General features: G+C 43.4%; 1 protein-coding gene across 2 annotated transcripts in view; it reads right to left on the reverse strand.

Annotated features, from left to right (window-relative positions):
* heatr6 (HEAT repeat containing 6) overlaps window positions 1–26,646 on the reverse strand; it is a 70,290-nt gene that overhangs the window by 6,115 nt on the left and 37,529 nt on the right. For both annotated transcript variants that reach the window (XM_068010494.1, XM_068010495.1), the window contains 8 exons: window positions 25,974–26,335; window positions 25,056–25,178; window positions 22,506–22,592; window positions 18,838–18,972; window positions 17,261–17,383; window positions 13,946–14,070; window positions 13,119–13,215; window positions 3,846–4,050 (listed from right to left, as the gene is read on the reverse strand). In XM_068010494.1, coding sequence (XP_067866595.1) covers window positions 3,846–4,050; window positions 13,119–13,215; window positions 13,946–14,070; window positions 17,261–17,383; window positions 18,838–18,972; window positions 22,506–22,592; window positions 25,056–25,178; window positions 25,974–26,335 — 1,257 coding nt within the window. The remainder of the gene's footprint in view (window positions 1–3,845; window positions 4,051–13,118; window positions 13,216–13,945; window positions 14,071–17,260; window positions 17,384–18,837; window positions 18,973–22,505; window positions 22,593–25,055; window positions 25,179–25,973; window positions 26,336–26,646) is intronic.

Here is a 26,646-nt window from a genome sequence, read left to right on the forward strand (position 1 = left end):
GGCAGGAGGGAGCAGGGTACTGTTGGGGGTGGGACGGAGGCAGTGATCTCAGCCATTGAGTGGACTTTCGGGTTGAATTTATATTTTGTGATAACTTGAGCAGCGCCATCTTTGATCCTGGCAGCTGCCTGAAATGTTGCAGTGACGTTTCAGTGGATGAGGCTGCATTTGCCAATACTGCGCCACCTAGTGGTTGCGTCATCAGCAAACGCAGCCTTTATTTTTACAGCACCTTGCAAATCTCTCAAAGCTACTGAATTCCTTCACATACAATGAATCTTGTTGAAATCAAGTCGTTGTTGTTATGCAGCATTTTTGCACATGGCAACATTCCACAAACAGCAATGAGATGAAAGTTATTATTTTTAGTGGTGTAGGTTGAGGGGGAATATTAGATAGTAGCCCCTGCTCTTTGAATCATTAGTGTCCACCTGAACCACCAGAAGAGGCAGATGTGGCCTTGGATTAATGTCTCACCCAAAGGCTGCCACCTCTATAGTGCAGCTCAGTGCTACTCTAATGTAGTCAGGTTACAGTATGTACTCAAATCCTGGAGTGGGGTTTGAACCCATGACGTTCTTACTCAGAGGGAAGAGTGCAACCAACTGAGCCCAGGCCAACATTGAGTGCAAGGGGAATACAAACGTGACATGTAAAACATAAAATCAGTTCGAGTGAGGTGGAATATTGCAGCCCAAGAAATTCAAGGCCACATGAAGCACGCTTGAGGGCCTTTTCGAAATTGAAGACCCAAAATTTGCATTCTCACCTTAAATTATTTTTCTCCCTTATAATTTTTTTTTATTTAAAAGGACAGAATAATGATTTTAAAATAAAACATTTACTTCTGCTTCCTTCAATGGCTCAGTGGGTAAATGTGCTACATGGTCTGGTACTCTAGGGTTGAGCAATAGATGCTGGGCTTGAGAATGTGTAAACAAAACTAGTAAGATCCCACTTTTAATCCCTAGTCTGTGCTAAATTAGCTAATCTCAAATCAAACCAGTGATGAAATGCTACAATTGGCCTCAAGTGCTCCCAGCCAACAATGGAGACAAACTAGCCCAGATCATTGTGAAACCCTGATAGAAAGAGCAGGTGTGTGTGGGTGCCAGTGTAGGGCAGGTTGGAACTCAGATGTTATCCCCTCCACAGTCAAACTGCAAACACTCAATAAGCAACCTTACATATGATGACTGTCATTTAGGTGTTTGTTAACTCTTCCCAGGGAGTTATGATGATCTGGAATGCACTGCCTGAAAGGGTGGTGGCAAGCGGATTCAATACTAATTTTCAAAAGGGAATTGGATAAATGCTTGGAGGGAAAAATTTGCAGAGCTGTGGAGAAATGCAGGGAAATGAGATTAAATAGTCGTTTGGTAGTACAGAGCTTGAGAATTGCTGAAAATAGAGACATGTTGTCGAAGCTTTTCGTCATGCATTCATCAGGACAATACGCAAGAATAACCAACGTAAGGGGAAACAAAAACTTACACTGCATGAGAAGAGAGTGCTGACTGGTTGGCAAGTGAACTGTGATTGGTAGAGGCGTTGACATGGAGAATGCACCAGTTTATGGTGACTGACATTTGAACCAGGCAGCTTGACTCTGACCAGCCAAAGCATTGCCCTGAGGAATGAGCCAGTGAATGGCTGTCACTTATTTTGTTTAGCTGAAACAGGTGCAATGTGTGTACATGTTCTTTCTGTCTGCAAAGAACAAGGCCCTGTGTATTAATATGTGTAGCTTCCAATACGCGCAAATGCGCCACACTGCGAGCCCTACTGACAATCTTAAATTGATTGGCAGCGTAATTCTGAGCACGCTGCGATTATTTTGCAAATGTTGTCTAATCGCAGACTCACATCTAATATTGGACACTGTGTTTTGAGTTTTGCAAGCATGGGCTGGTTGGGTAGGGCCTGTACCTTGCCTGTTGCAAACAGCGGAAGGAACATGTTGTTTGATACGATCCGCCAGTCTTTGGGACCTACGGCCTATATACCTAGCATCACACTGGCATTGAAATTCATATATCACATTACTCATTTGTGTGCTAGGCAGGACATCTTTTTGGCTTGACAGCAGTATCCTGTTAGTGGCAAACACCACACGTGTTGCTACTGCATAGTAGCAGCGTGAAACAGCTAAATTTACCTGTTGCTCAAATTTGTGGGATACATTACCCTTCCAGGGTAATTTGAAGTAGACTGGGCATTTTACAGGACCGAAAATGACTGCCTTAGGCCCGTTCATAAGTTTGCGCACTATACAGCGAGAAATGATCGGATCAGGGTAGCTATTGTCACGCAGGATGTCTTTGATTCAACCTATTTCAGCACCAAGCTTGCATGGTGAGCAAATGGCTCAGGTCCTATTTACAAGGTTGCTGATAAGGCCAATCTTATAGTGCGTGGAACTGTAAGAATCCCAATGCGTGTATTGACCAGTGAAGGTAGGTTTGTAGTTGACCCGTGGTGGAGAACCGCTTAACAGATTTCTCAACTAGAACGTCAAGGAAAGGGAGCTCAATTGACTGCTCCATTTCAAAGGTGAATTTGAGTGCAGGATGGAGCCCATTAAGACGTGCAAGGAAATTATTGCATGCAGCTGCAGATTCAAATATAGCAAACATACCATCTACATATCGGAAATATGCAAGAGGTAGGAGGTTAGGTGTCATTCCATCAAAGACACATTTCTCATGGAAGCCAACAAAGATGTTTGCAAGAGCTGGGCCTAGAGGGGATCCCATGGCAACACCATCTATTTGGAAGGGTAATGTATCCCAAAGATTTGAGCAACAGGTAAAGCTAGCTGTTTCACGTTGCTACTATGCAGCAGCAACACGTGTGGTGTTCGCCATTAACAGGATGCTGCTGTCAAGCCAAAAAGGCGTCCTGCCTATCGCACAAATGAGTAATGGGATATATGAATTTCAATGCCAGTGTGGTCCTAGGTATATAGGCTGTACATCCCAAAGATTGGCATATCGTATCAAACAACATGTTTCTTCCGCTGTTCGCAACGGACAAGGTACAGGCCATACCCAACCAGCCCGTGCCTGCAAAACTCAAAACACAATGTCCAACATTAGATGTGATTCCGCGGTCGGACAACATTTGCAAAATAATCCGCAGTGTGCTAAGAATTACGCTGACAATCAATTTAAGATTGTCAGTAGGGCTCGCAGTGTGGCGTACTTGCACATACTGGAAGCTAACTCTATTAATACACAGGGCCCTGTTCTTTGCAGATAAAAGAACATGTACACACATTGCACCTGTTTCAGCTGAACAAAGTAAGTGACAGCCATTCGCTGGTTCCTTCCTCAAGGCAAAGCCTTGGCCAATCAGACTGAAGCTGCCTGGTTTAAATTTCAAACAAAGCTTGGCAGTTAACTGTCACTGTAAACTGGTGCATTCTCTGTGGCCTCTACCAATCACAGTTCACTTGCCAATCAATCAGCACTTTCTTCTCATGCAGTATAAGTTGTTGTTTTCCCTTACATTGGTTGTTCTTGCGTACTGTCCTGATGAGTGCAAGACAAAAAGCTTCGACAACATGTCTCTATTTTCAGCAATTCTGAAATGAGATTAATTGTCTCGCTCTTTCAAAGAGTTAGCACAGCCAGGATGCCGAATGACCTCCTTCTGTGCTGTGTCATTCTATCTGTGATTCTATGATCATGTTTGCTCCACATGTTCCTGTTGCAAGAGGCAAACCAAATCCCACTGAAAACAATTCGAACAATTCTTAGGTGTAAAGAGTTAAAACAGATTAAGAGCTCCATGGGTAAAGTTAATGGACTCAAAAGCTGGCAGAAATCAGTAAAAGTACATACCAAGAGGAATAGCTGGGTTTTTGAACATATTTCCCAGCGCATAGCATGCATTCCACCGCACCTTCATGGTTGCCTCGCTCTGAACGGTGCGGATTAAGGCTTGGATTGACTCCTCAATTCCTGGCTTGAACTGGGGCTTGGAGATGTGGTGGGGCTGCAGGAAGTGTAGCAGATTTCCTAAAGCTCGCACTGCATTGCTCTTCACCTGCAACATAGAGGCAGATCAATATTCAGTGCAACTAAAACACAATTGGGATCAGACTGAACAAGAAAAAAGCAAACTGAGCCCTGAGTGGCAGCGTACTTTGAATCCTGTGCCCCATGCCACAGAGTCATTAGAGGCATGTTCGCAGTGTGAGACACTGATCAAAGCTCTTCACATGAAAACCTGGGATGGGAAGAATATAGGAGAGAAAGTCACCCCTCCTGGTCATTCTCACACATTTCCTGGCACCCAGTTTCACAGCAGCCTTGACAGAGACCTTGCAGCAAAGATTAGCTGCAGTCAAGCACAGGGCAATTGATTTATTGATCACTCCGATACACCGCAAAGCTTTTTATGTAGAATTGTGGGACTCGGGCAGCAAATCACACATCATGCAGTCAGTGTAGTTATTCACAGGATGTCACCCTCATGGCAAATCACACTTTCCCTACCATGCTTCATGCAGTGAAGCACTATTAGGAAAGGAAATGAACTCCACACAGGCCTCTGCAAGCTGTGGAGTCCATTCGGGATTGCTCTGCAGTGAGAAGCTGAGTCATGCAACAAGCCCAAAGGCAGCCACTGAAAATAAAACCTGCCATAGCACCGGTCCCCATGCTCACATTTACAGAGTAAAATTCATCCCTTGAAAAAATGTCAAGGATTTAATTGGTAAAAAGCTTGTGTAGATGGGCAAGAGTTGTGCAGTGAGGAAAAGCGGTAGAGAATGGTGGCTCTCAACTGCACTTCTGGAGCATTAATTCTAAATGGCTTGTACCAAAGTCAGTTCACTATTCAAATGGACTTTGCAGCATTGATAGCAATCTTAACAATTAACCTCTTGTGAAGTAATCTGCATTGAAACTTGAAGAGATTTTTCAATACAGCACGATTTCTTTGCTTCTGTGACTATTTTTGAGACACTCGATGAGTCAATGTGCAAATATTTATTTTTAATTGCAGCAGAATTTTCTTTCAGTCACGTCAAAGGTTCAATTTTTTTATTTTGTAATCCTAGACTTTCCCCTCCCCCTCCTATCTCTTAGAAACATAGAATATTACAGCACAGAAGGAGGTCATTCAGGCCATCACCCCTGTACCAGCTCTTTGAAAGAGCTTTTCAATTACTCCCACTCCCTTGCTCTTTCCTCGTAGCCCTGTAATTTTTTCTTTTCAAGAATATATCGAATTCCCTTTTGAAAGTTACGATTAAAGCAGCCGGGATCAGAGCAGGAGACATAAAGCAGGCCCCAATCGGAGCGGAGCAGCGTGAAGCAGGCTGGGAGCAGATCGTAGCAGCGTGAAGCAGGCCGGGGGCGGAGCAGCGTGAAGCAGGCTGGGATCAGGCTGTGAGCTGTGAGTCTGAACTGAACGAGAGGACAAAAAAATTGCAAAGTGACGTCACAGGACAAGGAGTCACATGGGGTTAGTTTTCTGGTAATCTTTTAATTTATTCAATTTTAATCAACTATTAAGTACCACTTGAGCAATTAATTAGTACAAAAACTGAAACCTAAAGCCAATTTGATAATTTATCATATGAGTAAAATCAGTTCTCAATCAAACAGATCTAGGGGATAAAGTTAAAACTAAATAACAAGGGATAGGAACACTAAAGAAGTCTGAATTTTTCAGTATTTTAAAACGTAAGCATTTTATATAATTGAGTTAAATAAATACACCTAAGTAACCTCCCTATCAGATAAAGTGACGTCAGCACAGGAGAAGCAGGTGATTTGTGAGTAGCTCATGAGTCTTTATTTTAAGCACTAAGTTTAATAGTCTAATAAATAGAGGTATGGCAGGGCAGCTCAGTCCTGTGGACTGCGCATCATGTTCCATGTGGGAATTCCAGGGCCCTTCTCATTTACTGGACAAGCACATGTGCAGGAAGTGTTGTCAGCTACAGCAGCTCCAACTCCGGATTTCAGAGCTTGAACAGCAGCTGGCGTCACTGCGGTACATCCGTGAGGCTGAGGGTTTTGTGGCTAGCACGCTTATAGATGCGTTCGCCCCACAGCTTAAAGGAATGCAAGCAGAGAGGGAATGGGTGACCACCAGGTAGTCAAGGAGAAGCAAACAGGTAAAGCAGGAGTCCCCTGAGTGCATCTCTCTCTCCAACCAGTATTCAGTTCTCTCCTCTGGGGAGTGCAGGCAGAGCCAAGTCCACCGCACCATGGTTGGCTCAGCTGTACAGTGGGGTGCAGGAGGAAAATTGGGAAATCAATAGTGATAGGGGTGTCGATAGTTAGGGAACAGGCAGGTGTTTCTGCAGCTGCAGAGTTTAGGGAGCTAGGAAAGAAATGAGCAAGCAGGACCTCAAAGGTAGTAATTCCGGATTACTCCCGGAACCACATGCGAGTGACTATAGAAATAGGAGGATAGAACAGGTGAATGTGTAGCTGAAGAGATAGTGCAGGAGGGAGGGTTTTAGATTCCTGGGACTTTGGGACAGTTCTGGGCGAGATGAGACCTGTACAGGCCAGACAGGTTACACTTGAACAGAGCTGGGACCAGTGCCCTGCAGGGCACTTTGCTAGTGCTATTGGGAGGGGTTTAAACAAACTTGGCAGGGGTGGGGTGGAAGCCAGGAGGTAACATTAGAGAGGAAAACCAAGGTGCACAGAGAATTGGGAGAGACAGATAGCATTAGAGTAGGAAATAGTAAGATATTAGGTGGGGTCAGAGTAAGAGGGAATATAATAAGGTCAAAATTAGGTTTACTGTGCATGTACGCGAATGTGCAATTGTGGTAAATAAGATTGGTGAGCTGCAGGCGCAGATAGCCACGTGGGAATATGATGTTGTGGCGATAACAGAGATCTGGGCAGGTCTGGGTACTAAATGTTCCTGGATACAAGGTGTTCAGGAAAAATAAGGAAGGAAAGAAAGTGTGGGTGGGGTGTGGTCACAATATTGATTAAAGAGAACATTACACTACTGAAGAGAGAGGATGTTCTAGAGGGGACAAGGACAGAATCTATTTGGTTAGGGCTAAGAAACAATAGACATACCATTACACTAGAATTAGAATTAGAATTAGTACATTACAGCACAGTACAGGCCCTTCGGCCCTCGATGTTGCGCCGACCATCTGACCTACACTATTCCATTTTCATCCATATGTCTATCCAATGACCACTTAAATGCCCTTAAACTTGGCGAGTCTACTACTGTTGCAGGCAGGGCGTTCCACGCCCCTACTACTCTCTGCGTAAAGAAACTACCTCTGACATCTGTCCTATATCTTTCACCCCTCAACTTAAAGCTATGTCCCCTCGTGTTTGCCATCATCATCCGAGGAAAAAGACTCTCACTATCCACCCTATCTAACCATCTGATTATCTTGTATGTCTCTATTAAGTCACCTCTCCTCCTCCTTCTCTCTAACGAAAACAAACCCAAGTCCCTCAGCCTTTCCTCGTAAGACCTTCCCTCCATACCAGGCAACATCCTAGTAAATCTCCTCTGCACCCTTTCCAAAGCTTCCACATCCTTCCTATAATGCGGTGACCAGAACTGCACGCAATACTCCAGGTGCGGCCTCACCAGAGTTTTGTACAGCTGCATCATGACCTCGTGGCTCTGAAACTCGATCCCCCTACTAATAAAAGCTAACACACCATATGCCTTCTTAACAGTCCTATTAACCTGGGTAGCAACTTTCAGGGATTTATGTACCTGGACACCAAGATCTCTCTGCTCATCTACACTACCAAGAATCTTCCCATTAGCCCAGTACTCTGCATTGCTGTTACTCCTTCCAAAGTGAATCACCTCACACTTCTCCGCATTAAACTCCATTTGCCATCTCTCAGCCCAGCTCTGCAGCCTATCTATGTCCCTCTGTACCCTACAACACCCTTCGACACTAAACACAACTCCACCGACCTTCGTGTCATCTGCAAATTTACTAACCCACCCTTCTACACCCTCATCCAGGTCATTTTTAAAAATGACAAACAGCAGTGGCCCCAAAACAGAACCTTGCGGTACACCACTAGTAACTAAACTCCAGGATGAACATTTGCCATCAACCACCACCCTCTGTCTTCTTTCAGCTAGCCAATTTCTGATCCAAAGCTCTAAATCACCTTCAACCCCATACTTCCATATTTTCTGCAATAGCCTACCGTGGGGAACCTTATCAAACGCCTTACTGAAATCCATATACACCACATCCACGGCTTTACCCTCATCCACCTGTTTGGTCACCTTCTCGAAAAACTCAATAAGGTTTGTGAGGCACGACCTACCTTTCACAAAACCGTGCTGACTATCGCAACGACTGGGTGTATTCTATAAGCCACCAATGAGTGAGAAAGATATAAAGAAACACATTTGCAAGGAAATTACAGAGAGACGCAAAAATTATAGAGTAGTTATAATGGGGGACTTTAATTATCCTAATATAGACTGGGGTAGCAAATGTAAAGGGTAGAGAGGGGGAAGAGTTTATCAAATGTGTTCAAGGAAATTTTCTAGATCAGTATGTTTCTGGCCCAAAGAGGAAGGAGGCATTGCTGGATCTGGTTCTGGGGAATGAGATGGATCAAGTGGATCTAGTATTAGTAGGGGAACATTTAGGGGACAGGGATCTTAGTATCATAAGGTTTAGATTCGCAACGAGCAATCCAGAGTAAAAATAATTAATTGAGGGAGTGCCAACTTCAATGGGGTGAGAACGGACCTGGCCCAGGTAAATTGCAAACAGAGATCAGCTACTTCTAAAGGGGAGATAGTTTGGGTATTGTTGAGCTATATTCCCACGAGGAGGCAAGGTAGGACAAGCAAGTCCAAAGTCCCCAGATGGCGAAAGAGATAGAGTAAGATAAAGCAGAAAAAGGGTGCATATGACAGATGTCATATGGATAATACAATTAAGAACGAGACTGAATATAGAAAGTTCAGAAGGGAAGTGAAAAAAGAAGTAAGAGGAGCAAACAGAGAGTATGAGAAGAAACTGGCAGTTAACATAAAAGGGGACCCAAGTCTTCTATAGGTGTATAAATAGTGGGAAAAGGAGGAGTGGGGACAATTAAGGAACCAAAAAGGGGATTTATGCATGAAGGCAGGGCGCATGGCCTGAAGTACTAAATGAGGACTTTGCATCTGTCTTTACCAAGGAAGAAGATGATGCCCAAGTCATAGTGAAAGAGGAGGTAGTTGAAACACTGGATGTGCTAAAAATTGCTAAAGAGGAGGTATTAGATAGGCTGGCTCTACTTAAAGTTGATAAGTCACCAGGACTGGATGAGATGCATCTGAAGATACTGAGGGAAGTAAGGGTGGAAATTGTGGAGGCACTGGCCTTAATCTTCCAGACCTCCTTAGATAGAGGGCTGGCACCCAAGGACTGGAGAATTGCGAATGTTGCACCCTGTTCAATAAAGGGTGTAAGGATAAGCCCAGCAACTACAGACCAGTCATTTTAATTTCAGTGGTGGGAAAGCTTTTAGAAACTATAATCCGGGACAAAATTAACAGTCACTTGGACAAATGTGGATTAATTAAGGAAAGCCAGCACAGATTTGTTCAGGGCAAATTGTGTTTAATTAATTTGATTGAGTTTTTTGATGAGGTAACAGAGAGGGCTGAAAAGGGAATTTATTTGATGTGGTGTACATGGACTTCCAAAAAGCATCTGATAAAGTGCCACATAACAGGCTTGTCAGAAAAGTCAAAGACCACGGAATAAGGACAGTAGAGGCATGGACACAAAGTTGGCTGGGTGACAGGCAACAGAGAATAGTGGTGACCGGTTGTTTTTCAGACTGGAGGAAACTATATAGTGGGGTTCCCCAGGGTTCATTGTTAGGACCACTGCTTTCCTTGATATTTATTAATGACCTAGTCTGGGATGTACAGGGCACAGTTTCAAAATCTGCATATGATACAAAAGTTGGAAGTACTATGAGGAGGATAGTGACAGACTTCAAGAGGATATAGACAGGCTGGTGGAATGGAGTGGACAGGTGGCAAATGAAATTTAATGCAGATAAGTGTGAAGTGATTCATTTTGGTAGGACTAGCAAGGAGAGGCAAAATAAAATAAAGGGTACAATTCTAAATGTGGTGCAGGAGCAAAGGAACTTGGGGTATATGTGCACAAATCATTGAAGGTGACAAAGCAAGCTGAGAAAGCAGTTAATAAAGCATATGGAATCCTGAGTTTTATAACAGGGCCACAGAGCACAAAAGCAAGGAAATTATGATGAACCCCTGTATAAACCACTGGTTCGGCCCAAATGGAGCATTGTGTCCAATTCTGGGTACCTTAGGAATTATGTTAATTCGAGAGGGTGCAGAAACGATTCACAAGATTCATTCCAGGGATGAGGAACTTCAGTTACATGGACAGGGTGGAGAAGTTGGGGCTGTTCTCCTTGGAGAAGAGAAGATTAAGAGGAGATTTGACAGAAGTGTTCAAAATCATGAGGGGTCTGGACAGAGTAGATAAGAAACTGTTCCCATTGGCAGAAGAGTCGAGAATCAGAGGAGACCGACTTAAGGAGATTGACAAAAGAAGCAACAGCAACATGAGGAAAAACGTTTTTTACACAGCGAGTGGTTAGGATCTGGAATACACTGCCTGAGCATGTGGTAGAGGCAGATTCAAACAAGGCTTTCTAAAGGGAATTGGATAATTATCTAAGGAGAAAAAAAAATGTGCTGGGCTATGGGGAAAAGGCAGGGGAGTGGGACTGAATGAGTTGATCTTGCAGAGAACTGGCACGGACACGATGGGCCAAATAGCCTCCTTCAGTGCTGTAACCATTCTGTGAGTCTATGATCCTATGAATCTGCTGCCACCACCCTTTTAGGCAGTGCATTCCAGATCTGATTGGCCTCTCATTCTTACGTCAATTGTCTTAAATCTGTGTCCTCTGGTTATCAACTCACCTGCCAGTGGAAACAGTTTCTCCCTCTCTACTCTATCAAAACCCTTCATAATTTTGAACACCTTTATTAAATCTCCATTTAGCCTTCTCAGCTCCAAGAAGAATAATCTCAGCCTCTCCACATATCTGAAATCCATCATCCCTGGCACCATTCTAGCAAATATCCTCTGACCCCTCGCCAAAGCCTTGACATTCTTCCTAAAGTGCAGCGTCCAGACGGGACACAATATTCTAACTTCCTTGCTTCTGTACTCTATGCTTCTATGTACAAAGCCCAGAATCCACTAGGTTTTTTTTTTAAAAACAGCCTTATCAATCTGTCCTATACTTACAAAGATTTGTGTATGTGAACCCCCAGGTGTCTCTGTTCCCACACCCCTTTCAGCATTTTAATCCATAGCAGCATTTCAGAATGATAGTTATAAATAAAGCAGCACTGGCATTTCCCTTGTTTCATCTCATGTTATAAATAGTACCCTCAGTAACTGGACTATGTGCTCATTATGATTGTCTATATTCAAAACATGTCTGCATTTATGAGCTAATATATTAGAGAAACATATTGAACAGTGACCAGAGATGTTCAGATGGCTACATTTAATTACATTTTCTTTTAAATCTGCAGTGAGATACAGAATACCTTTCCAGGAGAGAAGAATCCCTCTTTTGACAGCTAATCCCCATACGGTAGCTATTGCTGGGGAGGAATGAACAGAGTCTTATACTCAGCTACTAATTGGGTTGCACAGCTGGGATGATAATATAGGACTTTGGTTGGAGTCATAGGGAACATCTGTATCACACTTTGTGACACTGACATTATGTTGGAGTGGACACCAGTTTGATTACACTATTGACTGGTGTAACGTAAATTAAATTTTATTCATCAAATAAAACCAGTCAGGACCATTGTTTACAGGTAGTATGGGGCTTGGTTGTGATGTTTAGCTACATTTAATCTGGCCTGTCCCTTTAAGACCACCAATCTCCCATTGAGAGACGGTTTGACTAGACACATCCCAGGGTCAACTCAAGGTGAATTGTTGAGAAAGATTTTTGTAGGTTGGCAGCCACATGTAAATCATTGGTTTCTGCACTAGGGTGAAGCCAGGTTCTCAAGATCAGAAAAAAATTTAGGAAATTACTGACTGTTTTTCTCTTTTCCTAATACTTTGACACTTCTCTGTATGCAATGACAAAGGAGATTGATTAGCAGATATATGTAAAAGTCGTGCATCCATTAATTTCCTTTGTCATTGCATGCAGAGAATCAACATCAAGTGTAATCTTCAGAAGAAGCAGGTCAGAGCGCAGGGTATATTTGGATCTGCACATGCAAATATATCATGCAGCTCCCATTTTAAAATCGTACATTCTGTCCTTATTAGTATGTATTTCCATTATAAATTTCCTTGCCCATATTTACAATGGATACAGGCAATGCATACTTGTCACGTTGTCATTAGATGCAAAAGTGACATGCTACAGCACTGCCACTGGCAGGAGGGTGTCATTACAATGTGACAAATTTACATAGGCTATTTCCATTATTAACCTGAAGACAGGAATTCATGATGGAAGTATGGGCAGATGTAAAAATTTTAATATATTCAAGATGGATATATAGACTACCGATCTCCTGGGGCATTGGTTAGAGTACATCAGAAGTGGTGCTGTATTAGAAAGACAGAATTGTTACACAATGTATTGTAAATCTTTCTGGTTCGAAGGCCCTAATTCCCTTTAAGGCAGTAAACTCTAATTGTTAGGTAAACAGAGTTTCAGCTCATTCTGAGTTTAACGTTTGTTTGATCAGAAACTTTGCTAATGTGTTAGTTTCAGGCAGCAACTGAGAATCACACAGCATTTTCAGATTAATTTGCATCTATTACAAGGTATGACATCTGCAGTTTAACCTCTGAGCACCCTGACCAATCAATTTTAATGTATCACTGGCAGATTTCCCATGGCATTGATCACGGTGAGCTGGAGGAAGCACTGTTTTATAACAATAGTGATTTCAGGAGTGCAATAAAGTGAGAGACTAACAGGAAGTGCACACAATACACAGATTGTCTAATGGTAGACAGCTAGAGAGACAGAAAGAGGAACATATAGAGAGAAAACACAAAAAGAATGGAATGCTATTGTGCATCAGTCTCACACCTTGTCTTTATCATTGGATGCATGAGTTGCTGATTTCAACATCTTGAGTAGCAGAACGTCTGAGAACTCCTCCTGGAAGCCAAGACCCATGGACTCCCTGAAAGGACAAAAGGTAACATAAGTGAATCATTCACCAATAGAGTAAAACCTTAAATATCCGTCTTCCCGATTAGCCACCAAAGTTTTCACAAGTCAAGGTCCTGTCAGAGCTGTAGCCTCACTTCACTGTTTGTTTTGTCATTTGCAATTCAATCTCCTTTCTTTGGCAAATAAAACATTTTTTTATTATTTGTATTATATATATATTTGTCTTAATTTCCATACCTAGGGTCTTACTGTATCCTACATACAAGACCTAATTTTGGCGACTCCAATTATCCACTAATTTCCATAATCCAGCAGTAAGATAACCAATGTTCTACTCTATCATCCCAGGGTCTCATGTTCTTCTTAACCTTTGCCCTCCCCTTTCTCGAGGCTCTCTGGGAGCCTTGAGCTCTGAGAACATTGGCAGTCTAGGACACACTACAACCAGGCACCAGCAAGTCAACAGCAGTAGTTCCAGCGTGACTAGCGGCAAGCCCTTTGATTTAATTTCCCTCCTCGAGTGGCCTCTGCCTTCACATGACATCATTGCTTAATTCAGTAAACTCACTGGGTAGGGCATCGCTGGAATGAACCCACATCCCTAGCATAGTATCTATTGGCAGCTCCAACACACTGTCACCATGCCAGGGTTTAATTTTGGATCAACAACAAATCTCAGCAACTCATGTCAGCTTAGTACAGTTACGGAATGCAAACATAAGGGAACAACAGATACATACATGTTAGCAATCAAGGTGTCTGTGAGATTGCCTAGTGACCAGGCTGCCTTGGTACGGACGTTTAGGGACTTGTCATCCAAGGAAGTCAGGATGGCATTCGCTGTGTCAGCCACAAACATCACATCCTGTTACGTGAAGAAAGAAAGTAAAACTTCAAGTGCTCCTTTAAGCAAATCTGAAGGAATTTCCTGCTAATAAGTCCACATAATTAAAAATGCAACCATTTCATTTTAATGAGGAATCCATCGCTTTTCTGAATTTGCAGAGTGAAGCTCCTCCTACACTGCCCGAATTCCAAACTCAGAAAAGCATGCCTGTACAAATTTTACTCAGTTGCATATCAGATAGCTTTGTTTCTTCTGTGAGTGAGACTGCCATACTGCCAATGTACATCGATTTGTGCCTAACGATGGTTAGATTTATACTGGGTATTACCTGTGGCTCAGTTGGTAGCAGTCCCTCCCCAGAGCCAGAAGGTTGTGGGTTCACCCCCCACTTCATGGACTTGAGCATAAAATCTAGGCTGACATACCAGTGCCGCACTGTTGGATGGGGCTGTCTTTTGGATGGGATGTTTAACTGAGGCCCTGTCTACCATCTCAGATGGAGGAGGTAAAAGATCCTCCAGCACTATTTTGGAGAGCTGGAGAGATCTCCCCAGTGTCCTGGCCAATATTGATCTCTCACCAACATCAATAAAACAGATTGCCTGGTCATTATCAGAATGCTGTTTGTGGGGCCTAGCTGTATACAAATAGGCTGTTGCGTTTCCTACATTACAACAATCACTACACTTTAAATGTACTTCATTGTCCCAAAGGCCCTCCAAGCCTGCACCGATCTTGATGCCTGTCTAAACTAAAACATTCTGCACTTGCGGGGACCGTATCCCTCTATCCCCATCCTATTCATGTATTTGTCAAGATGCCTCGTAAACGTCGCTATCGTACCTGCTTCCACCACCTCCCCTGGCAGCAAGTTTCAGGCATTCACCACCCTCTGTGTAAAGAACTTGCCTCGCACATCCCCTCTAAACTTTGCCCCTCGCACCTTAAACCTATGTCCCCTACTAACTGACTCTTCCACCCTGGGAAAAAGCTTCTGACTATCCACTCTGTCCATGCCACTCATAACTTTGTAAACCTCTATCATGTCACCCCTCCACCTCCATCGTTCCAGTGAAAACAATCTGAGTTTATCCAACCTCTCCTCATAGCTAATGCCCTCCAGACCAGGCAACATCCTGGTAAACCTCTTCTGTACCCTCTCCAAAGCCTCCACGTCCTTCTGGTAGTGTGGCGACCAGAATTGCACGCAATATTCTAAGTGTGGCCGAACTAAAGTTCTGTACAGCTGCAGCATGACTTGCCAATTTTTATACTCTATGCCCCAGCCGATGAAGGCAAGCATGCCGTATGCCTTCTTGACTACCTTATCCATGTGCGTTGCCCACTTTCAGTGACCTGTGGACCTGTACACCCAGATCTCTCTGCCTGTCAATACTCTTAAGGGTTCTGCCATTTACTGTATACTTCCCACCTGCATTAGACCTTCCAAAATGCATTACCTCACACTTGTCCAGATTAAACTCCATCTGCCATTTCTCCGCCCAAGTCTCCAACTGATCTATATCCTGCTGTATCCTCTGACAATCCTCATCACTATCCGCGACTCCATCAACCTTTGTGTCGTCCGCAAACTTACTAATCAGACCAGCTACATTTTCCTCCAAATCATTTATATATACTACAAACAGCAAAGGTCCCAGCACTGATCCCTGCGGAACACCACTAGTCACAGCCCTCCATTCAGAAAAGCACCCTTCCACTGCTACCCTCTGTCTTCTATGACCGAGCCAGTTCTGTATCCATCTTGCCAGCTCACCTCTGATCACGTGTGACTTCACCTTTTGTACCAGCCTGCCATGAGGGACCTTGTCAAAGGCTTTACTGAAGTCCATATAGACAACCATCCACTGCCCTTCCTTCATCGATCATCTTCGTCACTTCCTCAAAAAACTCAATCAAGTTAGTGAGACACGACCTCCCCTTCACAAAACCATGCTGCCTCTCGCTAATACGTTCATTTGTTTCCAAATGGGAGTAAATCCTGTCCCAAAGAATCCTCTCTAATAATTTCATCCCATCCAGACTGAGATCTCAGAGGTAAAAGGACAGTGTCTTACCTATTGCTCCATTTTATCCCTCTAATCACCTCTGACAGCAAGCTTTCAGTTTGAGTTAGTCAAAATGTATTACTGAAATCCTGTGCAATACTTCACAGACCACAGCCACATCCACTGATGGCAGCCATGTGGAAAAACACTATGCCCAGTGATCAGTGAGTGTCCACAGGAAAGATCTAGCTGGACAGACATGACTGCAACAAGAATGAGGAAGAGGAATTACAATGAAAGGAAAGGTGGTGGGAATTTCATTTAAGCTTATATGGGTCAAAGATCAATTCAGAGGCGAAGGACATTGCAGTCTAATGAACAGATTATCAGTTTAATTTCAGCTTTGATGAAGTACTACACCTTGTAGAACAAGACATAATAGAGACTCTATCATACGGAAGGCAAGGAATAGATCAAATGTAGAAATTTTACCGGGCCATAACTTTCATGAGCAATATATTATAAACAAGAAAATTGTAAAACAGTATCTGTACTTTCAAAAGGCAAGCAGAGCTCTCATTAATTCCCATTAATTACAATATCTGTATGTGTGTGTGTGTCATAGAAGCACTGAGAGTTTCTTATTGACCGTATATTTTAAAGTCAAACAAATGTGTGCTGCGAGGGATGTGGAATGCATAACTGACAGGGAATGCACAGTAGAAATCTATTATTAGTACAGGGTTTGAAGTTGATCACTAATGGCCGTACACCAGCAGATATTTCATGGTGAATCCCTGTAATGCTCCCGGCCCATAATATTTTTTTTTTTTACTTGTCAGGTACTGAGGCCTTTTTTGTTAAATCTCTCTGTCCCTAATTTCCACCCCCCCCCCTCTTTTTCCTGAAGGGGTGCAGCTCCATGAACAGCAGTCTCTCCCCAGTCCTTATTAATGGGAGCATTTCAATAGCTGTATTACTAGCATTTGCAGATTTTCTTTTCAGGCATGTGCTTGTATACTGATTCATTTGAAGCACCATATCAGCAAACAGATTTGTTTTTACACCTTTGAGTGCTATATCAATACACAGCATATCACCCTGTAACCTACTGGATAAGAGAGATTCTCTGTGACTAGTACAGCAAATTGCATCAAACATTCCACAGGATTAACTGTGCAATTGTAGAGCGTACTGACCTGTCGGAGCGAGGGAAAGAGGATGTAAACGCCCAGTGCTCGCACGGCAGCTGCCTTGACCAGGGGATGCTCGCTGTGATTGAGTCCGAGCAGCATAGTTATGCACAGAATCTGCTTTTCATTCTAACAAAACAATTCCAATACATCAATGTTAAAATCCACAGCTGAACAGTGCTCTCAGTTACAAAGCCCTGCATTTTTTCACTAATCCCCTTCACTACCACCAGGCTCAATTCTCTCTTTTCTTCGTTCAGTGTAAGTTTTCCAATGTTCTCTTCTGTGAAGACAATGGGTCATGCTGGAGTAAAGTTCCATAGAGACCAGCAGCCCTGTAACACCTTGCCCAAGTTGTCGTTCTACGTTTGCGAGCCTAGACAGCGAGTGGCAAAAATCAAAGGGGACTAATAAAGTGAAAACAATCCTGCTTTTCTCTCCCCAGCATCAACAAGCATGCACTTTTCTGTAGGTGTCACTGGAGAGTGACCAGGAATGTGAGCTGTTATTTCCTCTCTCTGGTGTAACGGCACATTAGCGAATTGTAGTGTTCCCGACATGGCAGTGTAAATCTGGATAGTAAACAGCGCAAGTGTAAAACTGGTCTCCTTCCAGAGCATGCTGCAATGGCAAATTGAACAGTACTCATTTATACTTCATTTTGTTGTCTGGCTACATAGCCATGTTGATCTCTTTGCAAGTGGATGTTGCTGGGCTTGCAAGTACCTATGGCTGTAGTCATAGTCCTTCCCCCTCTTTCATCCTTCCAAGTTCCTCTGTGCCACATACCAGGGCAGGTAAGTAAAATACTCCCAGATCTCTGCTATGATATTCTGGAACTAGACACAATAACACCTATGGAATTATTGGTAACCGAAGTGCAAAATAGCAGCCCTGGGTAATTTGTGCGAATTTTCCCAAAATACTAAGATATGAAATTTCATATTTGTGCACTTGCAGTTTTTCATACTTCACCTGTTTCTTATGAAGCTTAGTTAAGCAGGCAAAGATGAAAGATGAGAGCAAACTAAGCAACCATCTAAGCCACCTATCCTTGTTCCTATTGGAGCTAAAAAGAAAATGTTTGTTGCTTTGCGAGGGTAGAAGGATCAGTTGAGCACAGATGGTAGCACTCTTGCTCTGGTAAACAAGCTTGTCAGATCTCTCCTAGACTTGAACTCATCACCTGGGCAGGACTGAGGGAGTGCCACATGATCATAGATCAATCTTTAGATGAGACATTAAAGCAATGGCTGTGCTGCTGGTTCAGGTTGAAGAAGAGCAATCAGTTCCCCCAATATCTTGGCCAATATCCTCCCTTTAACCAACATGACCAAATATACGTTAACATATTAATTCATCTCTTGCTCTGTGCAAAATGGCTACTCTATTTACCTACATAACAGTAGTCATTGTACTTCAGATCAATTTACATTTTAGAGCGATGTGTTGACAATATAAATTCCATGTGATTTTTCTTCTTTCTTTAATAACAGACACAACAAGCCTTTAACACAACATAACAAAAAACAAAAACAGCAAGGAAGGAAATGTAGTTGATTGTATTTCTCAGCCATTCTTACCGGCAGACTGTTAAAAGCCTCTGGTAAAATTGAGGAAACTGCATCACAGGTGCTGGTCTGGAGCGTAGGATGCTCATCATTCTGTAATGCCCCTGGCAAAGGACCGTTCAACATCTTGGACCAAAAGGTCACGACCTGCGTTGGGAGAGATTATCTCATCTCAGTAGACTCAGACTGGAAAAACTTGTACTTATGCTGAACAATCTGATAAATATAGGGGAACTGGAAAACCTACAATTACTGAGCACTTTTTACCTGGGGTAAAAGCATCGAATGAAGAGTTTTGATACTCACATATCTCTGATCAAAAGTTGTATTATAGAAATATAGGAGCAGGAGTAGGCCATTCAGCCCATTGTGCCTGCTCTGCCATTCAATTAAATCATGGTTGATCATCTACTTCAATGCCACTTTCCCGTGCTATCCCTATATCCCTTGATGTCATTAGTATCCAGAAATCTTTCAATTTCTGTCTTGAACATGTTCAATGATTGAGCTTCCACAACCCTCTGGGATAGAGAATTCCAAAGATTCACCACCCTCTGAGTGAAGAAATTCCTCCTCATTGCAGTCCTAAATGGCCCCTTATTCTGAGACTGTGTCCCCTGGTTCTAGACTCACTAGCCAGGGGAAACATCCTAGCTACATCCATCCTGTCACGCCCTGTAAGAATTTTGTACGTTTCAATGCGATCATCTCGCATTCTTCGAAACTCTAGAGAATACAGGCCCAGTTTCCGCAATCTCTCCTCTTAAGACAATCCCGCTATCCCAGGGATTAGTCTGGTGAACCTCCGTTGCACTCCCTCTATGGCAAGTATATCCTTCTTTAGATAAGGAGACCAAAACTGTACAAAATACTCCAGGTGTGGTCTCACCAAGGCTCTATGCAACTGCAGCAAGACATTTTTACTCCTGTACTCAAATCCACTTACGATGAAGGCCAACACCATTTGTATGACTCATGAACAAGGACACCCAGGTCTCATTCGACGTCAACATTCCCAACCTCTCACCATTTAAGAAATAGTCTGTCTTATGCAGATTCTGTTTAGGGTCCAATAATGTTGTGTGCCCTCTTGCTTTTTTTACAGGTTCTACAGCCATTCAGTTTCCCAAGCCTGTTACACCATTCAGTGAGTCGATGGCTGCTGTGTGCCTTGGCTCTATTTAGCCACTTTTGACTTTGTATTTCTGTTTGTATCTTGTATAGCGCCGGAGGAAGTTTTACTAAGTTGAAGGCACTGTATGAATACTAGTTGCTGGTGTCGTGACTTGGTGGTCTCAGCCATGCCATTTTAGAGCAGCAGCAGGCAGCAGCTGGGGACTGCCCTACTGTAGCAAAGAGAGACATTACATGGACTAAAAATTAATAAAGAGGAGGTATTAGAAAGGCTGGCTGTACTTAAAGTTGATAAGTCACCATGATGGGATGAGCTGCATCTGAGGACACTGAGAGAAGTAAGAGTGGAAATTGCAGAGGTGCTGGCCATAATCTTCCAATCCTCCTTAGATACAGGGGTGTTGCCAGAGGACTGAAGAATTGCAAATGTTACACCCTTTATTGAACAAGGATGTAAGAATAAACCCAGCAACTACAGGCCAGTCAGTGATGGTGGGAAAGCTTTTAGGAACAATAATCCAGGACAGAGTTAACAGTCACTGGGACAAATGTGAATTAATTAAGGAAAGACAGCATGGATTTATAAAGGGCAAATCGTGTTTAACTATTTTGATTGAGTTTTTCAATGAAGTAACAGAGAGGGCTGATGAGGGTAATGCAGTTGATGTGGTGTAAAAAGGCATTTGATAAAGTTCCACTTAGCACTTTAGGAAAGATGTGAGGGTCTTTGAGATGATGCAGAGGAGATTTACCAGAATGGTTCCAGGGATGGGGGATTTTAGTTACAAGGATAGGCTGGAAAAGCTGGGCTTGTTCTCGCTGCAGCAAAGGAGATTGAGGGGAAATTTGACAGAGATGTACAAGATTATGACAGGCTTAGATAAGTTAGACAAGGAAAAACTGTTTCCATTAACTGATGGTACAAGGACTAGGGAACACAGATTGGGCAAGAGATGCAGGGGGAATGTCAGGAAGAACTTTTTTTCCACAGCAGGTGGTAATGACCTGGAACTCACTGCCCACGAGGATGGTGGCAATGGAGACAATCAGTGATTCCAAAAGGAAATTGGACAGGAATTTGAAGGAAATAAACTTGCTGGGCTATGGGGATCAAGCGGGGGAGTGGAACTGACTAGATTGCTCCGCAGAGAGCCAGCATGGACTAGATGGGCTGAATGGCCTCCTTCTTTGCCATAAATGACTCTTATGACTTGGGCAGCACCAGTGCAAACTTATCCCAAGCTATTCTTGTACCTCTCATAGGAGCTGTTCAAAGATAAAGGGCAGGATTTTTAGCCCCCGATGGGGTTGAGCACCGAGGTGGGCAGGCGTAAAAATTCACGCCATTGGCCAGGGTGCTGGTATCGCAGCACCATGCCACCCCCAGGCCATTTTCCTGGAGGTGACATTTGGGGGGGGGGGGGGGGGGGGGGGGAGGAGGGGGAGGGGCGCAGTGGGGCTCAATTAAGGGTCTTTAAAGGCCTATTGTCAGAAGCCAACTGGAACTTTCCAGTTGGCCTCCAGGCACCCAGAGGTGTCAGGGACTAGGCCAGCTGCTTGGAGGCAGCCTCTCAGCAGTAGACCGAGGAGCTTGGCGCTCCAGGCAGGCCTTGAGGCCCTCCCTGCCTTCAGCTGTAGCCACGGGCCGCTCTATGGTGTGAATCCCTCTCCACAATGGTCGCCCACCTGCTGAGTCTATTTTTTATTCAAAAGTTTAAAAAGTGCACTTCCACCTTGAGATGCACCCTCTCCCGTACCCGAAAAGGAAGCATGCTGCTTCTTCCATGCTGGAGGGCCGTCTCTGGCTCTCCAGCTTCAAGAGCCTGCCCACCATCCTTAATGGGACGGTGAGCCTGCCCTCTGGCCACAGGGAAAATCACTGCCAGGTGACTGTTCCCCACACAGTGTGGAGTTGTGACCCACATTTGACCCTGACATCAGGGTCCCAACCCAAATGGCAAAATCCTGCCCAAAAACTAATTGGTTCAATCCAGGGTCAATGATGAGCGAGTTGATCGGAGAGAGTTGTAGAGATGCTGTAATCCATGGGAGCAATTTAGAAAGAGGAAAATCAGCCAGAATTCCCAATCCCGGTCAGTATTAAATGGTGGTGAATATTATGTGGGTTTCAGTTGAGAACAGGATCAGGCACAATTAAGTAGTCCTGCAACTATCAAGACTATCATATGAATAATGTTTAGCGTGTGCTGATCTGGAGGGCACGGATTCTGTGGACCTTTCCCCACATAGGGAAGTCAGTACAGTTTTGGGTGGTTGGAGAGACAATTCGTGCAGAAAACTCGGAGGGGATATCATAAAGAAAATCAATATCAAGAAAAAAATGTATTCAATGGGGACAAATACATTTTAACTGATTTTAATTTGTTGTACCTCTCTGTTAAATTGTCTCAGCAAATTATCAAGGCAAAATGTTGCCTCATGGCAATAGCTAAGTAAAGAGCAGTAAAGTAAATTCTATCAATTATGAAATGAGCAGACTTATCCATGATAGTAACAGGACCGATGAGAGAAAAATAACAACATACCTGGCTGACGGATACTCTTTGACTGAGGGGCGTGAGCGAGTCCAGTTTATGTTGTTGGACAATCCCCGAACCTATCTCTTCCACAAGCTGAAAATGCACAACATATTTATCACAGAACTGCGTGTTCCATAAGGCAACCAATAGGATTGGATGCTTGGATATGGCTCTCTCTGCAGTAGGAGGTGCATGGTCTGAAGGAGACAGAATCAGGGAGAAATAGATGGGGCCACACTTTGAAGAAAGGGTGCATTGTGTCTCTCCATTTTATTCCTTTTACTCTCTAATTTTCTCTCTGCAGTCCTGAGGATGTTGATTTCCTCGTTGGGGTACAGTTCATGAGCAGTGGTCACTTTCCAGCGCTTTGCCATTGTTCACCTGTGACTCTCAACGGTAAGTGTTAGTAGGATACCTGACTAAGGAGACAGCCTGGTGCTATCCTCAGCAGAGTACAGAGAAGGGTCACGGCATAGCAATCAGAATTTTGGTCCATTTCCTCTTCCCTAATTCAGGCTACTGTGACCAATTTTAGAATCATTGCCCCAGCTAATGCAGCACAGACCAGGCATTACACCTGAGGCCTCCCTTCCAGTCCATTTTTAATCAGGATCCATCTCACAGGCACATTTTCAGGTTGTTGTTGATTCAGTCCCATCTACTGAAGATCAAATCAAGACTGAATTCCTCCCATTCTGCACCCCCTCACACCATTGCAATGCTCCATCTGCTTCAAGTTTTTCTTTTTAAATTCCAGCAATGCCTTGTGCACAAATATATGCTGACAGAAACTCTATATAACACAAGCAGATCTGCTCTATTGCTCCTGGCAAGTCAAATGATGGACTGTTTTATAACAATGTGAACATTATAACCACATAATACACATTCTGTGCCAGGGTAGAATTGCATTAACTTTTCTAATTGCACTAAATAGGCATAATTTCAAATTGGTGTTTGTGAGCGAACTTTATACATTGGCAGCTACCTCCAGGTCAAAAGAAGCCAGCATGAAAAGACTTCCTTTTACTTTTCTAAATACAACTGACACTTTGACATCTAAAGTATGAAGGACACACATTAGATACAAGACTTTTATATCTAAAGGTTATAGAAGAGAGGAGGCACCATCTTCAAAGCCAATAATGTAAAAAAAATTGGCTGGCATAAGCCAGGAAGGGACCAAGTTCCACTCTTAATCTTGTGGATTCAAGTTCCACCCCAGGGCTTGAGCACAAAAATCAAGGCTGACGCTCCAGTGCAGTACTGTGGGAGTGCTGCACTGTCAGAGGTGCCGTCTTTCGCGTGAGATGTTAAATAGAGGCCCCATCTGCTTGGGTGGATATAAAAGATCCGATGGCACTATTTTGAAGAAGAGTAGGGGAGCTATCCCCGGTGTCCTGGCCAATATATATCCCTCAACCAACATCACAAAACAGACTTTCTGGTCATTAACATATTGTTGTCTGTGGGTGTTTGCTGTGCGCATACTGACTGCCACATTTCATGCATTACAACAGTGACTACACTTCAAAACAAAAGTACTTCATTGGCTGTAAAGTGCTTTGAGATGTCTGGTTGTTGTGAAAGTCAGTATATAAATGCAAGTCTTTCTTTCTTTTTCTTTGCTTAGTTAGTTGATCTCAACCAGTAATGGGAGCATTACAATTGGCAACTTAAACTCTGCTCTAGGGACAGAACAATGAAATAAATCAGGCAGGGGCCCGCCTCTTCATTGACTCCAGCTGGAAAATATGTCAGTGAAGGCAAGATCAGAATCATTGGTGCTTCCCTCATAGTCAAAACGGTCACCGTCTAGGGTCATGCAGAAGCAGCAGCCATTGTGTGAGGTACTAACATTAAAACACGTATCACTGCCCTCCAGAGAGGTACGGAGAAAATGCGAGAGGAGAAAAGTTAAAACGTGGATAGCTCCATTCAAGCTATATGTGCAGGCTCCTATTCTGAGTCTGGATTATGCCATGGAGTCTCAGTACAAATAAGACAAATAAGTACAAATGGAGCTGAACTGCGGTAAGTGATTAAAAACTGCTCAGATGAAAGCCGTTTGCTGTCTGTAAGGATCCTATATGAAATGAGAGTTTACCCATCTCTCTCTCAGTTCCTAGTAGCCAAGGGCACTGCACAAAACTTCATTAAATCTGGCGATCTCATGCAAAGAGGCTACGGGGAGGTTTGGTGTTGGAAATATGAATTTAGAGTAGAGGCATATTGTTGGGACATCTGACTCAGCAATACATAATGCTAATGCCTAGTGCTGAAAAAAAGTAGTAATGCTGAATTTCCATGGAGGTTTCTCTGATCCTCTGTGGCAGATCGGCAAAACACGTGGCAAAACGATGCAAATGGCCTTTTTTCAAAAACCTGTTTCTTGTTGAGTTTCTGCCAAAGTTACAGCAGTAGATTGGGAGAACACCCACAGAAATTCCAGGCAAGTGTTTTATTTCCCAAATGCAGCATTCCGCACCTTGTTAAGAACAAAAAGCCACTCCAGAAAAAAATTATAGAAAAAATTTGTTTTAGTGTTCTCCTTACTCTGGCTCCATGTAGTTGAATAGATGGATCTGGTTCCTCCATACATTTACAAGCTACTTCTCCCAGCTCCAGCAAGCTGTTTTGGGCCATTGTGAAGTACCCTTTGACGAGCAGAGCCAGTACCTGAAGAACAAACAAGTGGAGAGGAAGCAGTCAAATCCCATTCATATTTCCAACTAATAGAGCCTCAGAGAGGACAAAATGCACCAAATGACACTGCAGAAACAACAAAGACTGTGTTAGCCTTGCTGAATGGCATTTTAAGCTCTGCTGCCATTTCTGTTCTCAAAAAGATTTTGAATTGTTGCTAATTTAACTCATGTCAAAAAATTTGTTCTGTAAAACAATTCATGTGACTGAAATAATATGTGGATTCATTGTGGAAAAGATTAACAGAGCAGCTTCATTCAATACATTTTTTTAAATTAAGAGATTAAATGCTTCACAGAGCGGCAGGATGACACAATCCCCAATGGACCTGCACCCCCCCACCCCACAACTAGTGAACAACCAGTCATAGCCCTGGTACTGTATGCAGGCACTAAATGTAGGCAGGCACTGCCCGATGAGCCAATCATTTGCACCTCTAGCCTTTAACAGCAGTATTGCCAAAACAACGAAGTGCCCAATCAGTAATCTTGAAAGAGGACTGAAGTGCAGCCACCTCAAGACTCCAGCCTGGATGGGGCATAAGATATCCTTTGAGAACTCAGGTTTGGGAAACCTTGCTGTAGGGCAGTGCCAGTGAGGGCTTAGGAGCAGATCTTCAGTCTGTCCCTTCCCCAAAAAGTCAAGGGCCAGAGAGATTATAGGAAGGGGAAATTGAAGAGTGAGCAAAGACTAAATATATTATAAAGAGCTTAGATTTAAAAATAAAAGCCAGTTCTGTGCGCAACGCACCAAGAAGTAAGGCCTCACCTGTAGTGCTTCAACTCGCACTGGAGAGGGTTCATACAAGCTATTTGCTGTCCCTGTATTGGTATCACTGTCTGAATATGGCTCCTGTTTTGGTAAGGTAATGATGGAAATGCACAACTGAATCAGCCAGCAGAGCTTGAACAGTGGGCTTTCCGAGTTCTCCTTATCTCCATCACGGCTTCCAGTTTGTTGGGGTTTTCGCCAGGACTCTGTGTCACTGAGTCGGTGGGGTGTCCCCGAGCCGCTGTTCGAGAGGCCTGAGGAGCTGGGCTGCTGCAAGAGCAGCTGTACCTCAGGAAGAGGAGCCTGGACAGAAATGATAGCCCCAAGCAAAGTCAGGCTGCACACACGCACATTGACATCTGAAATTTAAAGGGAAAAAAACGCACAATGGTACTTAAGATTAAAAATACTGACATCAATCAGCTTTCCCAAAATTGGAGACAGAATCAAGGTTTGTGACTGACTGTAGAACTCTGATATACAAATGATAACTTGGTCAATGTCAGCTCTACAATAGTTCAATGGGTAAAGGCACCACCCGGTGTGATACTGACCCGTCCAGACCAGGCAGGTTTCAGATCAAATCTCTGGTACCTCATACAAGTAGCCACTGACACTGTGGGAGTCTTGATATTTGGCTATTTGACCAAGGGGAAATCTCAGCTAAGTC

This window comes from Heterodontus francisci, chromosome 30 (assembly GCF_036365525.1).
Source record: "Heterodontus francisci isolate sHetFra1 chromosome 30, sHetFra1.hap1, whole genome shotgun sequence".
Taxonomy (NCBI): domain Eukaryota; kingdom Metazoa; phylum Chordata; class Chondrichthyes; order Heterodontiformes; family Heterodontidae; genus Heterodontus; species Heterodontus francisci.